The sequence below is a fragment of the Salminus brasiliensis genome, chromosome 1 (genome assembly GCF_030463535.1).
Source record: "Salminus brasiliensis chromosome 1, fSalBra1.hap2, whole genome shotgun sequence".
Lineage (NCBI taxonomy): Eukaryota > Metazoa > Chordata > Actinopteri > Characiformes > Bryconidae > Salminus > Salminus brasiliensis.
Genome location: NC_132878.1, coordinates 63,250,206 through 63,267,551, shown reverse-complemented (window position 1 = coordinate 63,267,551; position 17,346 = coordinate 63,250,206). Strand labels below are relative to the sequence as shown.

General features: G+C 38.8%; 1 protein-coding gene across 1 annotated transcript; it reads right to left on the bottom strand.

Moving 5' to 3' along the window:
• Positions 1 to 539: 539 nt before the first annotated feature.
• Positions 540 to 12,734, bottom strand: moxd1l (monooxygenase, DBH-like 1, like). The gene is made up of 13 exons (XM_072686141.1): positions 12,462 to 12,734; positions 11,196 to 11,342; positions 8,044 to 8,196; positions 6,153 to 6,236; positions 5,860 to 6,015; positions 4,926 to 5,028; positions 4,472 to 4,638; positions 3,927 to 4,018; positions 3,184 to 3,280; positions 2,404 to 2,463; positions 2,160 to 2,290; positions 1,749 to 1,857; positions 540 to 689 (listed from the first exon to the last, which is right to left on the bottom strand). The coding sequence occupies exons 1-13, from the start codon at positions 12,732 to 12,734 to the stop codon at positions 540 to 542; spliced, it is 1,722 nt and encodes a 573-aa protein (XP_072542242.1).
• Between the last annotated feature and the right edge of the window lie 4,612 nt (positions 12,735 to 17,346).

The following is a 17,346-nucleotide window of genomic DNA, read 5'->3' as shown; positions in this document are numbered from 1 at the left end:
CCTACAGTGTAGTGCACTAAGTATTTTCTAGTGAACGTATTGTATAGTGAACCGATTCACACGCCCAACCGAATCTTTGTTCATATGCGGTTCTGCAGAGCTCGTGTATGAAGGCCCTCTGAGGACCCCTCAGCGTGGACGGGCTGTTGGCATGTCTGATCGCCGTACCTGAGGACACTCAAGCTCTGGCTGTGACCTCTAATCTCAGACAGAGACAACAAGACAACACAAACAGCAAGACAGGGATTTTCTTTTTAATTTTAATATTCTTGTCAGTGATCTGAGAAATATTTGACAGTGGAAATGAGTGTAAAATCAGTGTAACTTTAGTCTTCATCATCTCTTACAAAAAAATAATGAATTATGAACCAAACTGGAAGTAACTTAAAGCCACATCACGCAACCAGCCATGGTCACTTAATCCAGTCCTTCACAGCACTACTGCAGGCTGAGTGTAGGGGTAGGACTAATCAAGGATTCACTGGACGATCACTGGTCTCGTGGCTGGGTTTCCTCTCTTGCAGTGGTTGTGAAGAGTGTTATGACAGAGCCAGCGATGCTGTGAGCCAGAGGAGCAGCACTAAACCCACAGCAGGACTCGTGATGTCAGAGCTGTTTTTATCATTGCAGCTGACAGATGGAGCAGCTCTGAGCTCAGGAATCAGCCCTGTGTGGTACGACACGTTGTTCTGGGGAGGGGGAGAGAATGCTATTAAACCTGTTATTGGACATTCAGCATGTATGAAAGCTCTCTGATGGCTATGCTGGACTTTGCTAACATAGACAGGCCTGAAAAGCCATCGTTCTTTAGCTGCTGTTTGCAGTAACTCATTTTTGGGAAATTACTGATGTGGGTGAATGTGTTGAAAACTGAGTGACAGAATGTTGTGCTCATACTCTCTCTACAGTGGGAAATACACAGGTTTAGTTAGACGGAGAAGGAGGATGAGCTTGCTAAGCATCTTTGTAATAGTGATGTGAGTGTGAAGAACCTAAATATCAAGTAAAGGTTCTTTAAAAATGGTCTAATAGGGTCTTCCTTTAAAATCCTTTCAAAGAACCATCTGAAGAACCTTTATTTTGAGTGTACACAGAGTGTGGGCTGTATATTTCAAAAGTTTCAAATCCAAGACCCTGTGTAGTCAGTAGAGGTGTAAGAAAATATTGATTTATCAAAGTGTTGCGATATTACATTTAGCAATACAGTACTGATTCTCAAACATTCATTTTGGAGCAATTTATTTTTAATTTAAAAGTTTATATGTAAAGATTGGTGGTATTGGTGGTTCATTCTGTGTTGTGTTTAAACCTTGACTGCATGATAGCACTGTTGTAGTATTTTTTTGTATGTTTGTTTTTTTACTATGGCAGTTTTCATAAAATGTTATTTTTAAAAGTGCAGTGCATTGAATCATACCCCTCTATCATTATATCTATCATCCCACCAGCTTCTTGCCAATACACAGCCCAACACTGTTGGGTTTTGACCCCTGCCCTTCATTTGCACCATGGATGTGTGCATTTTAATGGAGGACTATGTGTAGACCTTACTGTTTACCCCTCAGTAAAGATATTCCTGGTGCAAACCTCTGCATTTTATGTCAGGCGCTTATTTCATAGAGGAGAATCTGCTAAAGGGCACTGCTGGACAGATTGCAAATGTAGGTCATGCACTCATGATGTTGAATGTCAAAAAGCCACCAGGAATCTCCTCGGGTAGGTGAATTCTTCCCGTCCCCTGAACTTACCGCTATGTTTCCAACTATCAGGTACTGCTGAATCCTGTTCAGTGTTTGCTGATACTCTCTGATTGCCTTTTCATCCCAGTGCTTTAACAACATCATTTTGTACCACTCTCTGCAAAGTAAGGAAATACACTTGGATTAGCTGCTTAGGAGAGTGCTCATGTTGCTAATACAGCTGCAGTCCTTACTCCTAAACATCTGCAGCATACAGTTAGTTACCATGGACTTACATGAGGCTGTAAAGCATTGGCTATAAACGCACTTACAGTAGAAGACATTGGGCGGATGCTTTCTGAGCACAGGGAAGTGTCCGCCCAATGTCTTCTACTGTAATTGTCGGTGGTAACAAACTGCATGCTGCACTAGACAGAGGCTAGGATGTAACATGCTGAAATATTCCTTAAATAGCGTTACACTTCATTAGCTGCACCCATCTCACGACTGAGGGCCTGTGGGTCTGGGAAACTAACACAGCTGCTCAGGCTCACTGCTGGGTAATAGAAAAGGAAGGCCAGACACATCTCATTGGCAGTGGAGAGCCCCCCCTGTTGGTAGAGAATAAAGACATCTTATGTTTTTGTGAATGATAACAGATAGGATTCATTCATGGTTTTTACTGAATCTGTTTAAAGCTGTCTTTAGATCTATATTGACCAACCAAAGTGGGTGTTGTTCGGTTCTCAGTGTCGTATGTGCATTCCACCAGGAGCTTGTCACCCTGTGAGAGAAAAACATGAAAAACATGAGTTAAATAACATACAAGCATTTGGTCACTCTGCAGTCTTTAAAAAAATATGTTTCTATGTATTCTATTATTGATTATTCTAAATTGTGAGAAATTATTTGACTTTATTTGAGGTCCAGTAATGACATTTCTCTGGGTTTATGTATCAGAAACAGTGCTAGTGTTTTTCACATGACCATCCTGTCTCCATCCCCTAGAGTCAAAACAGGCTGTTTGTATGACTCAAATAAACGATCTCTGTTCTGATTGGCTACCCTGTGTTGAGTCTAATTCAAATGTCAGGGCTGAAACACTCCTTATAACTTCAGTATGAGTGGGCGGGGCAGGGTGGATATGTGTGGATATACGTACAAAACTGAATTCAAAACCGGTGGTTTTTACAGTTTAGTTTTTTCTACATACCAAATAGAAAAACACTGAGAAACACACAGTGTTTCTTACATTATTTCTTCTTTTTGTTTCTGTCTTTTATTAATTACTGATTATGTAAAGCTGCTTTGTGATGACAACAGTTGTAAAAATCGCTATACAAATAAATCTGACTTGACTTGAATTGACAGTTGTCCGAGATAAGCCTTTACATAGCATTAGTAATGAACCTGTAGTTAACTTTTATCTACGTCCGCCTGTGTGAATTACTCTGAATTTAAAGGGTGAGGGTACAGCTGAGATTTATTCCAGTGGGACACCAACCAGCTGAACAGTCTTCGTTCTTCCCAGGTTCACCGCTTGCTGAAATTCAAAGTTGTAATGTTCATCCATAGCCAGAAAATCAATCTGTTCTCCATCCCTGAACAAGAGAAGAGCAGATAGCACGAAAAAGACATGATCACAATAAGCTGAATAAAAGCTGCCTCTGTCTGCTTTTGGCTTTGTTCGGTCTTTTGACGTCTCAAGTGTCCCAGAACTCACCTGGAGAATGGGAATTTTCAGACAAGCCCTCTGAACAATGTCCTCAGGTTTCTGTACTTAAAGCTGTTCGTGTTGGCTGGTTTCGGGTAACTCTCGGGTCCCTGCTCTCATGTTTCCACATCTCTTCCCTTATTTTCCCAAGGGCTACTCAATTCTCTTCTAAATAAGGCTAATCACACAGCTGACTAACAGGCTTTCAGAAGCCAGTTGCTGGTACTCCTAACATTCTGCATACCCTCTTGAGTCACTTTTATCTGCCATATATGTGCTCTTTGTAGTAGTATCATCATTGATTTAGTATATGGTCTTATGCAAAGGTTTAGGCACCCTGGGCAAAATGATTTTTTTTTAATTAAGAAGTTTCAGAAAGTTTCAGAAAGTGATAATCCGCTGGGTCTAGCAAATCTATTTACTACGGTTATTTTATGTACAGCTATAATTTACTACAAAATAAATGTGTATTATAACAGCTATAAACCTATAATAACCTATAATAACTCTGATTATAATAACTTTGATTTTACCTGAAATGGCCCACTCTCACTTTCCTCCCTGCCAGATGTGTGTGCAAGATGACTGAGAATACCTGCAGGTCAGGTTTCGAGTCAGATATGACCTGAAGAGAAAAACACAGACTTAGCCAGCAGGCTCCCTCGCAACCTCTCAGGAGAGCTGTACGTCAGTTTAGTGACAATTCAGCATAAGCCAAAGCTTAATTAACCTAATTCTGATGCTTGAGCGGAAATCTACTACTACTGAAGTCATGCCAATACTAAGATCTTGGGGTCTTAGCTGATTTTCTCTGTGACATGGTGAACAAATACACTGAACAAACCCATCACGCTTTGTTCATCTGCTCCTCAAAACTGGAAGTTATTAATGATTAGAATTACTGTTTCATCCCTGTTACTCTTACACTCTTGTGTACTGAACTGATGTCATATAAAAAGTAAGTGTAGTACTAAGCTTGAACACTATTATTTAACAATTTAATAGTTTTTAATAGTAATTTAATTTAATAACAATATAATAATTGTATAATGTCAGGTTAGTGTTAGGTTAGGGTTACCTGTGGAATATGGCTAGTGTCACATAAGCCATAAGAGAGGAAGTCAGTGGCGTTGGGTGGGATTACATAACCCGGAGCCACTGCTAGTCCTGTCATGAGAACAGCGGCATCATACTGCCGCAGCTGACTGGTGTAATAAAACCGCAAGCCTGAGTTATCTACACGACCTGCATTCACACACACATACGCACACATCAAAATAGGCATGATCTCGTTCATTTTGTATAAAACTATGTAAAGGTCTGCAAACTTACATTAGTGACAGTTAAACAGCATGCACATTGGTTCTAGTACTGACTGTGTAGTGAGAGGTTTCTATAAGCCATTGCTAAAGCTATTGGAACTAGCAAAAGTATAAGCTATCATCCACAAATGGAGGAAAAGGAAAACACTTGGAAAAATGGTGAGTCTTCCCAGCAGTGGCCGGCCTACCACAATTCCACCAAGACATTACCTGGAGTTTTATCTTGGTTATTATAGTGCACCTCAAGCCTGTAGAGGATTTTCCCATCATCGCCGCCTACAGGAATCCCAGCAACCTCAGGAAGCTCAAAGGCCTGATGATGTGAGGAAGAAAAAAAAACAGTGAATTAGAAGTTCAGTCAAAAATAGTGTGGTGTCTGAAATAAGCTTTTATTTTGTTTTACTGCAGCTAAAGCAGCTAATTCAGGCTTCAATATAGCCGCTACTGCTGTTAGTTAGTGATGTAGCGTGCTTTTGTAAGGCATTTAATTAATGGCTGTAAGTGTCATGGCTGTTGAATGCTAAATATTGCTAAACATATTAAAAGTAACAAGGCCATCTCAATGAGTCAAACATCCCAGCCCTTTCTCAGTCTACATTTAACAAAACCCAGGATTCAGAATCCAGTTTGATATAATGCTGTGACGTCTTGATTTGATAGAGTAAAAATAATGCTATACTTGGACAGCACCAGTACGTAACTATTCAGCACCCTCCTAAAAACATGAATTCTATGCTGATCTAAGCTGATTAATGCTGGTCTGATTGTGGTTGACCTGCACACCAGTATTTAAAACACAACACATGCTGGTGTTTGCTAGGGACCAGTGATGCTGGTCTGAACTGTTTTCTAGGAAGGCTCTCACGATGAACAAACGTTATTGCTTTGCATGGTCAATTCATGTTTACCCACCCAGACATTTTAGCAAACCAACAACGAGGGTGGTGCTTGATGTAGTCATCTGACCAATTAGAGAGTAGAAAATAGTAGCTGTTTCTACTGTGCGAATATCCTAAATGTTTCAAATTATGGTTTAGAAAAAAGTGGGAGGGCTGCCCCTTTGCCCCCTTTTTTGCCCCCCTGTGTTGCTGTGCCTGAGATCTGAGGCTTGAAGTCCAACCATAAAAAGCTGAGTTTCACTCACCCCTCCTCCCACCCCCCATGCAGCCACAGTCTGGAAACACTGAGTTTGGGCTTCCCCTGTGTAGCATGCCTCCTCTGTGGGTGAGGTCACAGTCTGTGGACAGCGGTACAGCAGGAGATGATGCACCAGGTCCACATTCTCTATCAGTGGCTCTATCTGTAAACAAAAAGCACAACAGACTTTTGGAATAGCTTCAGTTTGATGTCTCCAAAAGCTCCACAGGAACCTCACTTCTGTAGACACGCTGTGAGCTAGTTGAAATGCAGCTGTATTTTATAAGTGCAGCTTCTTACCCGATAGATGTGGTATTTCTGATCAAGGAGGGGGATGTTCATAACCTTGCAGTGGTAGTAAGTGTTTTCAGCTGGTACAGTAAACTGAAACAGAAGCATAAAGAAGAGACTTCAGTGACCGAAGCTGAACCTATAGCGTGTCACCTTCAGTAGAGACAGTTACAGTAAAAAAAGGAGGATAACACCCTGATTTCAGAACATACACTGAATGATCAAGGGTGTGTCCCAGTACTTTTGTCCACGTAGTGGCGCTCTGTGTTACATCACAGCAGAAAACGTGATCTGCTTGTGTTCAGTAGCTAGTAGTTCAGTGTTAGACAGTCGCTGGCCAATGAAAAACGTGCATCTCCAAAATGCCCCCCCCCCCCCTCCAAGTCATTTAGAGCATTTCTATTGGTCCATTCATCCAGAATTATTTAAACAGTGTACATAGCAGCTACAGGGTTCAAACCATGGAGAGATACAGAGATACATGTTTTTTTATTGGGCAGCAGTGATATACCTGAGTGTGTTTAACACTTTTTTTTTTTACTGTCATTCAAGCATGTTGTCGCTTTCACACAATAACCTTGTATCTCCATTTTTGTCAAGTTTCACTCTTTAACATTGCTTGACAATGAATAACCTCACAGTTGTTCTATTGTGTCAAATAAATGTCTGCCCACTGAAAGTGACGAAGCTTTTTCCTTCTCCTCTAAAGCTGCTCTTTAGTTTTTCTCTTTTTTGTCTCCATGCTGAGACTTTTAACTGTAGAACAATGACTCTGTTCTTTTCCCTTGTTTCCCTCGTAATTCCTGATATTACTCATTATGAGATTACTGTAAAAGCATTATAACATTATTCGTCCTCTTACGAGACATCCTTTAAATCATAGTCTCTACTCAAATGATCAGTTTAAAGCTTGTTTTTGTCTCTACTGTACTTCTACTGTACTTCTAGTATTAGAATAAAGCACATTGAGGCATTTCCTGCAGTCCTTCTGAAAACAATGCATCCTTAAATGCAGATAAAGTAATATTTTGAAAGTAAGTTCTGTGTATATGTTTTTTTTCCTCTTATGGTGAATTCAAACACACTTCAGCATTTGCTCTTGGTGATTTTCCACTATGTTTCTTAGTATCAGGTAACTGGCCGAACCAGTGGAGGAAAATACAAGGAAAATACAATAGGCCAAACATTTCTGTCTAACAGACACCTGTCTATTATAAACACACCTGTTAGTAGACAGTAGACCTTGGATCTAATAACAAAATACTGTGTTAGACTACTACTACTGTACTACTGTACCATCAACAAGATACTGTATGACTGATGCTGCTGTACATATGTTGTTACATTTAAGGAGGAACGGAACATTCCCGCAAAAAGCTGGAGAATAACTCCAGCCTCGTGAGTGCAGCTCGTCACATAACGTTAGTATAACATTTAAAACATCAAATTCAGCCATTTATGCCACTGTGAACAAACACGGCTGCACTTGCAAACCTTTCTGTTCCATCTTAAATGGTGCAGCAGCTAAAGCTTTCTGGATGTAACTGCGGCACTGTTTTAAGGCGGAATATAGATTGAATGGGGAAAGAAGTGCACAGCAAGTTTTTTTTATATTTTTAAGCAAAAGATCTGCTATAATATTAACAAATCCCACAGGAAGATTAATCTGACAACTCCCACTCTGCTCATACCAAAGGGACTCACTCTGTACGGACCATCGCAGACAGCAAGAACTCACTTGCGAAAGGGTTAAATTGCACTGGGTGACATACATCCAGGCAAGACTTAAAGAGCTGCAGTCAGAATGAGTGTGATGATTTATCTGAAATGATAATGATGGTAGAAGGAAACTAAACAAAAAGGGTAAAGGGTCAGATGTGTAAGGATAAATCAGTCTTACATTGGTCATGGTCAGGTCAAAGTAACTGCTGTCCGGCAGCCTGGCCTTAGGCATGAACTTCAGCAGATTCACTTCCTTAGTGCCTCGCTGGCTCGCGTGGTAGCTGATGTTATCCGTCTTACCATAGGCGTAAATCAGCTTAACTGGCACTTCCTTACAAGAGAGCAGGAGAGATTTGACTCATTTAGATTTTCATAACAAAAATTTACAAAAAAAATAATGTGAAAGTAAAAACAGTCTTCTATTAGGTAAATTAAATTAAATATATACTGTAAAATAAGGGAATGGCCAAATTAAACAGAGGTATTGGTGCTCATATTCTCAAAAGAGTTCTGTCACTGGTAAATCAGTATTCCTGTCTACAAATACACCATGAAGAAAAACGGACACTCCATGCAACTCAGAGACAAGGTTCTTGAAGAGTATAAGTCAGGGGATGTGGCACATTAAATCTGGTGGTGTAAATCTGCTTAGAGCAATCCGTCCTCATAAAGTGACCATGCAGGAAGGAGACTAGTGAGTGAGGCCACCAAGACACCTACTAACTTTTCTGAAGGAGTTAAAAGCTTAGGAGAGCTAATGAGAGCTGATGAGACTCTACTTGTGAAGGTAGAGGTTAAAATGGAAGCAGCAGAATACAGGGTAATCCTGGAGGACAAGTCAGTCTGCAAGAGAACGACTTGGAAGAAGATACAGTGAAAGCTACACAGAAATGGTTTGAGAACAGTAAGGAGACCAGAGTGGCTGAGTCAAATCCCAGACCTCAATCCATTTAACAATTTGTGGTGGAACTTTTTACTTCGACTTTGACATTTGAGCTTTTTTGTCAAATCTTGTCAAAAAGTCAAATTGACTATTATTCCATTTCTAAATGCAATCAAAGTACTATATAAGTTATGTACTTATAAAAGTGAAGACCCTTCCACCCAAAAGAATGACTGAAGCTTAAGTCAGGGAAATACTAGCAAACAATTAGATGATGTGCAGTACATTTGCTACATTTTTAACGGCTAATTATCATGGGATTTTCGTGGCTAATTTGAATGGGATTATCATTAAACTCATAATATATGTAAACATATGTATTTAAATGGACTTAAGAAAGACAGCACATCTATACCACATATTTGATTACCACAGCTGAAAACTTCACAACACATAGATAAGGCTTTTTATCTAATAATGCAGAAAGGATCAAAAGTCAAGGCGTTCCCAAGTCTCAGGTGTCATAAATACTCAATACGTATGAGTCTGTCAATCATTGATAGCTTAAACACTAAACCAAGCCACAAATCTATGTTGCTTGGTAAACCTGACCATTTAAGGGGGTTCATCTTTTCCCAAAGTGTGACCTGCTGTAACCTCTGCCAAAGTACAGAGACTGCATGTGTATGTAAATGCACACAAAGTGTCTGTGGCTATTTCAAAGTGAAAAGTACAATTTTTCGTGATGTATAATGCACCACACTTCTCTTGTGTTAAATGAAATGTAAAAATCATTCTTTAAATGTTGGCCTGCTTTGCAGAGTCACATAATGCATGGAAGGCATGATTTGTATCTGAACATTAAGTCCAGTTAATGTCAGACACATCAGTGGAAGAGCTCAGATTGGAATGCCACTCCAAACACCTTCCATCTTTAAAGAGAACCTAGGCATTAAGAAACAGGAGTGACAGCAAATTAGACACTCCCAATGTCCAAACCTTATACATCACATGACTTGCTGATTTTCCTTAAGGCCCTGATTGGAGGTCTCCAGACCACTGATCATCAGCTTCAGAATTCAGTGTCTTTACTCTCTACCTGATCTCACTTCACTCTCAGCTAGACTTTCATCTCAGTGAGGGAAACTCCGATGCAGCATGAGTAGAATCCTTTTCAGTGCCACCATAAGGCAGATGAATCTTTTGTAATTCTTATTTTACTCTGTTTCAGCTTTGCTTTTTATGTATGTGGTAACAAACTGCATGCTCTACCAATGTGTGTACCATGTGTGTCACATGCAGTTCTATAGCTAGGAGAAGAACAGGTCAAAATTCATGGTAAGTAAGTTTAAGGTGAACTGAAAGGCATAAAGGTAAAGACAAAAGCCGTTTGTCTTCATGTTTTAAAGCAAATTTAACAACATGCAAGTTTTGGCACCCCATGAGATTAGGACTAACTTTCTTTAAGGTCTCACAATGTAATTACCTTGGCCTGTTCGTTAGCTATGGCCTGTTTACAGTCTTTATAAGGAAAGGCCAGCTGATACAAATTTCTAGACTTTATAAGCCTTGTCCCAACTATCAACAGCAATCTCCTCTAAGCAGCTGCCTAGCACTCTGAAAATTAAAACAACTGATGTCCACAAAGCAGAAGAAGGCTTTATGAAGATAGCAACGTGTTTTCTAATTAAAGTGAAGGTCAAGTTGAGGTCTGGAAGACCAAGAAAACTGAGAATTGCTCTAAGAATTGCCAGAATGGCAAAAGACCTTCAGGAAGATTTAGCAGGAAGATTTAGCAGACTTAAAAGATGACTTCTTTAACTTTAATTTCATCATTATGAAATTACAGCTATCACTGTAACAGAAATTTTGACAAATGGTGAATATTTGGGTGTCCAAACTTTTGCATGCCACTGAATATAGTTGCTTGAGTTCTCCTCGGTGTTGGCCATTGTTAGCCAAGTGTAACTCTTTCTGATACTACTTATATAAAAATAATAATAATAATAATAATAATAATAATAATAATAATAAAACATAATTTGTTCAGATTTCTTACATATGTGGAAAGGTTCCATACATGTATTTGTTGCCTGCGTGTGGTCCAATACACATTTAAAGGTCACACTCAGGTCAACCTATCTATCTAGTGATCTGAGTATTAAATATAAGGGGAAAGTACAGTAATAAAATGCATGTACAATAATGAGCTGCTCCACTGCACCACTGGCAATCCCTGCAGAGACTAGGTGAAAAACAGGAGGTCTCCTGCTGTATAGGACCATTCTGCAGGAGTGAAAAGCACCTGAAAGACGACACCAACAAGCCCAACAGGGCTTAAATTCCTACTTTTGTCCTTTACTTCCACAATACAGTCTTCTTTGTTGGCTTTGAAAGTGACAAATAGACATAACATGTATTCTAAATGAAAGCTTCAGTGTGCTCACAGTGATTGAGTAGTCATCTTCATCACAGGCACTAATAGACCGCTCAAACTTCATCACAGTTTTTCCGTCAGCTTCTGTCAGAGAGAGCAGTTTGTAGTCCTGCTGCTCATCCAGAAGGGGCAGGAAGTTTGCCACTGCATGCCTGTCCTTAACAAAACACACATCACTCAGTCAGAGACATCTGCAATCCTCAAATACTGTATATTCAAATTGTGCTTTTCTTTAGCTGCACATCTCTATCTGTATACATGGGTTTGCATGCCATTGGCCAGTTGTAATGTGACTGTACCTACCAATACACATCATATTTGTAAACCTGCACATATTATTTATAGCCATACAGAACAGCCTGAACCCTAACCCTAGTAAAGGTATTGTAACTTCCACAGTTTAAACTGAATGTGTGCAGCACAATCCGAGTGAAAAGTCTTCTATTAACAACTAAAAAGGATTCTCTCAGGTATATGTCTACTGTTCTTGCAGGTTTGAAACATGTGCTACCTATTCTGCACAGGAGACGTAGCCTAACAGTGTTTTATTGTACTGTACATCCTCATATATAATGACTATAATGACTATAAGCAATTGAATTTAATTGAATAGAATAAAGAACTACATCATTATTCATTTCGCATCATAGAGAATAACTCTAAAAGAAATGATGGCAAACCGGAGGACCATTAATGCATTTCTAATAAATGACCATTAATGCATTTATCAAATGGCTCTTTGAGAGATGTTTCTATATAGAATTTGCCATTAAAGGCTGTTTTGACAGCTATTTAAATGAAGGCTGTTCTCTGGCTTTTGCACAGTGCTGTAGTGAGGTTATTCTTGAGTAAACAGTGAAGCACTTTTGTAAGTCGCTCTGCATAAGAGCATCTTTTAAATGCTGTAAATGTAAATATACATGAAATTGTTACCAATTTCATCTGGGTTTTGCCAAAGAATCGAGAGAAATCATCTTAAAAAATAAAACAACACATGTTTATGGTTTTGGTCTTATTTGGTTCACACTTATTTTGACAACCCCAATAGATTTAGAGAATCTGCACAAGTTCAAATTGTTAAGAAACTATTGGATGAAACTACTACATTTTTAACACCATATTCACTTGCATCCAGTAGTTTGTAGCTGCTCATTAAATGCAAGGTGAACGTCATCAAAATGAAGTGCTACCATTATGTTATGTAAAAAAAAAAACATATTAATTCATTTTCTTTGATAGTCAGATGTATGTATCTGTTTAAAGATCATTTCTTTACTGTAAAATATATGCCGTTGGGTCCGACTCCTCCAATAACAACGTCAGCTCCTGCCATTCCTCCATTGGGGCTGAAACCAAAGCCAACCCAGCCAGTGGTCTTCACACTCAGCTCGAACATGATGGAGTCCTTCACCAGATCGAATCCCCACCGGAGCAAGATGCTGCTGCCTGGGTCCAGGTAGTCAGAGAAAGGGAGCGTGGGGTCCACATCAGCCCCCTTAACACGGGCCATAAACAAGATCAAGTACATGAGGAGAAATAAAACACCCATTATGTCACCTAACTAACTCTCTCAGAGCAGACTTCAAGCAGCGTCTCTTCAATCAGGGTATCTCTCTCTCTCTCTCTCTCTCTCTCTCTCTCTCTCTCTCTCTCTCTCTGGAAACACTGTCATGCAAAGTTACACATAATGTCCTTTTGTAAGCTCTTCTTCTGTTTGTCCCCGTACTGGAGTCAAGTCACCTCCCACCCTCCACCCTACTCTCCTCTTACTCTCGTCTTAATCAGGATCCAGTCCACCAGGTCTTTAGTAGATTGCTGGGAATCACTGCACTAGTAAGTAATCTGAGAGAGATGTTTTGTGGCTGAAATAATGACTGGCACGCTGGGGTGCACAAGGCTTACTGGATTTGAATGCATAACACTTCCCAACAGCAACGAAGAAGTGCGGCTCTGTAAATGCAATGACTCAGGAGCTTTATCAGAATCACAACCCCTTTGTTAGCTCTGCTAGAAATCAGTGATTACAGTAATAACCAATACAGACCACATTGACACATAGTAAACCAAAAAATGTGTTGTGTATCCACCTCTTCTCGGTCAGGGTCGCGGTGGGTCTGGAGCCTACCCAGAAGCATTGAGCACAAGACAATAATACCCCCTGGACAAAACTATCGCAGGGTACTGCACACACACTTTGGCAAATTAGCATGGCCAATTCACCTACCCCACTGTGTATCACCTGCCAGGTGGGAAAGATCCAGAGCAAATCAACGTGTTAATGAACTCAAGACTAAGTTAAAAACTTACTTACAACTCCCAAGGCCAATAAGAATTACATTTTATTTTAGGAGCGTGCATGTATACTGTCTGCAGCTAGCTGGCAAAGTTGAGGGAACTTTCAAAATCACAACTGTACAAAATGCATTTGCCACTTCATCACCATAAATAATGTATTTTACTGTGTTGCATGTATTAGTTCCAACTTCATATGAGTTGCTGTTTTCTTTGTAGAGCACACAGACCTATTTGAATAGTGGGAGGGGGGAGTGCTCCCCCTTTGTTCTATCCAGCTCCTAAGACCCTGTGGTGATTAAGCAGTAGTACCAGACCTTGCACAAAGACAAATTCGTGCAGTTGTGGGCAGCATCATTTTACACTGGTGTGAATTTGAATGAATGCTTTCATAAAATCAATAAATGAAAGTACATACTGGTTTTATATTCTACTGAAAGGGGTTCTTGGACTCAGAAGATTACTTTTTGATGCTATATAGAACCATCTAAAAGAGGTTTTTCATGTATCTAAGGAATCCTTATAACCAGGCAGGGTTCTAAATGTATTCTGCCTTGACTATAAAATCACTGAAGACCCATTTTTATTTAAAAGAGACTGACTCAGAGAATATGGGGGAATAAAACATGTTTCTTTTCTTTTAATTCATAATCAATAAACAATAAACAAACTATTCCTGAAGTACAGTACTAAAGTACAGTTGTGCTTGTACATATTTCTATTTAGATTTTTTTTAATGGCTTTTAGAGATGAAGGGTTAATGGTATGGATTATTGCAATAAGCAAGTTAAAAACATTGGGCATTTTTAAATGACAGCAGTACAGATGAAGTGGGATTTGACTGTTACTGGTACAAATATGTAAAACAGGACATTGCAAATATGCCAGTATACAAACACAAACTACAAACTACATCTGACTGCAGAGAACCTCACACTTAGAGCTGTATCAATCAATTCCCACACTCTCACCACAGGTTTATATGCATTGAGACCTGTTTGAGAAAATGAACTTGTGCACAGTATTGAATTACATTGTCCGAGTCAGGTGTACAGTGTAACGGGTTCAGATCTGCTGTATTTTGTCCTGGTTTACTGAAGGAAAGCTGATGTATATGAAGTGCCTCCCACTTGATCAAATCTTGCTTTGTTAGGGGACAAACTATATGGGGTGTTTTGTTTCAGGGTAGAACTATACAGAGTAAATTGGTATGCTTGTAGTCCTCACTTTTCATGTGCATGCGAGGACTACAAGGTTGTAGAATGTGTCTCATTACTCGTGTTAATTTCACAGCCTGTGTGTTGGCTGTGTCTCTCCCAAATACATATTTTAAAATTCTAGACAACCCTGGACAACTCTTGTCCCAGGAGGACTGTAGATATACAGTAGGCACACTCAAGACATGGCAATTGTAGGCTTTCAATTATTTCTTTGAACTGTTCTTATTCTGGGGTAGAATAAGTGTACAATATACATCTATCATCAAACTAAAGAGGAATGTGGTGTACAGATTAATATTTTTGGTTTACTAAATCAACACAGGGTCACAATTATACATACAGTACATCTAATATTTGGTGAAAAGTACCTTGACTAGATTCTTTTGGTAGTCATTAACAAGCAGAATTATTTTTTTGGTAGAATTAGTAGTAATGCAACAGTTTCCTGAAAAAGACCCAGCTTTTAAGCACAGTCCACATATTTTAAATGGGGTTGAAGTCAGAACTTTAGAAAGGTCAGACCAAAAGCTGAATGTTAGCCTGCTTCATCTGTTCTACAACCACCTCAGGTGTGTGTTTGGGGTCATTGTGTTGTTGAAACACCCAATTGCACCTAAGTTTCTACCATCCTGCAGATGGTTTGGAGAGGTTATGTTAAATAATTCTGAGGTAGCCCTTCTTCTTTGCAGAGAACCAACCAGCTGACCTACCAACCTATGAGGCCTTGGCAAGAAAAAGACACTTTCAGCACCAGTAACTGAATAATAAAAATATGTGTATGTATCATTTTGACCCTGTGTTGATTTCAGAAATGGATAAAGACAGATTCAAAGAAATGATTGAATAACATAACATTCATATCCATGATGAATGTAAACACAAGAGAAATCAGACCACAGTGAGGCTGTTAGTTATGGTTTGAAAATGTGGAAGGCCTGCAACACTACACACACAAACACATACATTTACTAAAACAAGAGAATTCCTAGCTAGGCTGATATAGAAAAAGCCCCGTCATCTGCAATCTGAAACTTTTAATAAGATTTTGAGAAGCTAATAAACTAATGAAAAGTAACTAAACCTTTTAATTTAGTCCATAGCAATTAAACCTGGACTTTTTCATGAGTAATCATCAGTTACAACCTATTCCCTGACGGGGTCAGTCTAAAGTCCAAGGTTCTTGCTCGGTTGCTTGTTGTTTGGGTAAGAAGGCAGGTCTCACTGTCCGACCAGCATGCTGCGGAGGCCATACAGTACAATCCATGACCACTAGAGGAGTCCATCACACTAAAAATGAGAAAGAAGAAAGAGCTGACCATAGCAGCCACACACAGACCCCCAACCTTCACCACCACCAACACCACTAGACCACATCAACGCTATCACCTGAACACATCACACTCCAAACTGCCAAGACCACTGCGAACATCAGCTAAACACCTGTACACAATAGCGAGAAAAGGTTAGATCCAGGACTTCTAATACATGAGGTAAGACAGAAAAGTGTGTAATAAATATGATAAAAACATTTTCTTTTGTTCAGTTTCCCACTAAAATATATTTTTCTTACTCAGTCATAAAGAGTACACCAATCAATAAGTATAAGGATTTACTGACTGAAGTGAACTCTCAAACAAAAGATATATACAATGTTCCGTATTAATGACTGCCAGTAAAACTGTGATAATATCAAACTATATAACACTTACATATATGAAAATGCAAATAAATGCAAGATAATAATAATAATAAGTATTATTATTATCAGTAGTAGTAGTAGTATTTCTGCCATCTATTATAAATGATTATAAAATATAATAATACATAGAAAATAAATATAGTGATAAAATTACAGATAAAAATAATAATAGAACTAGTATCAGAATCAGAATCGGACTTTATTGGCCAAGTATGTTTACACATACAGGGAATTTGTTTTTGGTTACAGTAGCTCACAGTGCACAATAACTGACATTACAGAAGTAACAAACACACCCAACCTACACACACACACACACACACACACACACAGTGACAAATGCGCACAGAAACACCTGTAAACTTAACATGTGCAGAGTTGTATATTTAAAGTAAAGTGCTAAGTGCAGCAGTAAAGAACAGTGCAGACTGGATTAAATAGATATAAATATGGAGAACAGAGGAGTCACTGGTTGAGACGGTAGTACAGGTTGTTCTGAGACACTATCAGATCAATAAAGTGCAGTACAGAGAAAGAAGAGTGAGAGAACATCTGGATAGGATGTATGTATGTAGTAGACTGTATTCAGAATGTAGTGATTGTAATGTTCAGCTGTTCATGAATGTGATGGAGTGTGGGCAGAAGAAGCTAAATATATAAATATATAAAATAAATAAATGATTATGAAATATAATAATACATAGAAAATAAATATAGCAATAAAATTACAGATAATAAAAATAATAATAGAACTAGTATTATAATTAGTACCTACAAAGTGTTAATAATGAAATGTGTATTATTATTATTATTAATAATAATAATAATAATAATAATAGTAATAACAGCCTGTGTGGTTTAATAGTTTATGTGGTTTATTATTAATAATGTTAACCTTAAAACTTGTGTGTGGTGCGGGGCAGCAGGTCTAGCAGGGCGCAGCTGTGGTT

Excerpts from the sequence above, each read along its gene's own strand:
- moxd1l (XM_072686141.1), bottom strand. The coding sequence starts at position 12,734 with ATGGGTGTTTTATTTCTCCTCATGTACTTGATCTTGTTTATGGCCCGT. Across the intron at positions 8,197-11,195 it reads AAGATGACTACTCAATCACT|GAAGTGCCAGTTAAGCTGAT; the intron begins GTGAGCACACTG and ends CTCTCTTGTAAG. Across the intron at positions 2,464-3,183 it reads GAACGAAGACTGTTCAGCTG|GGTGACAAGCTCCTGGTGGA; the intron begins GTTGGTGTCCCA and ends TTTCTCTCACAG.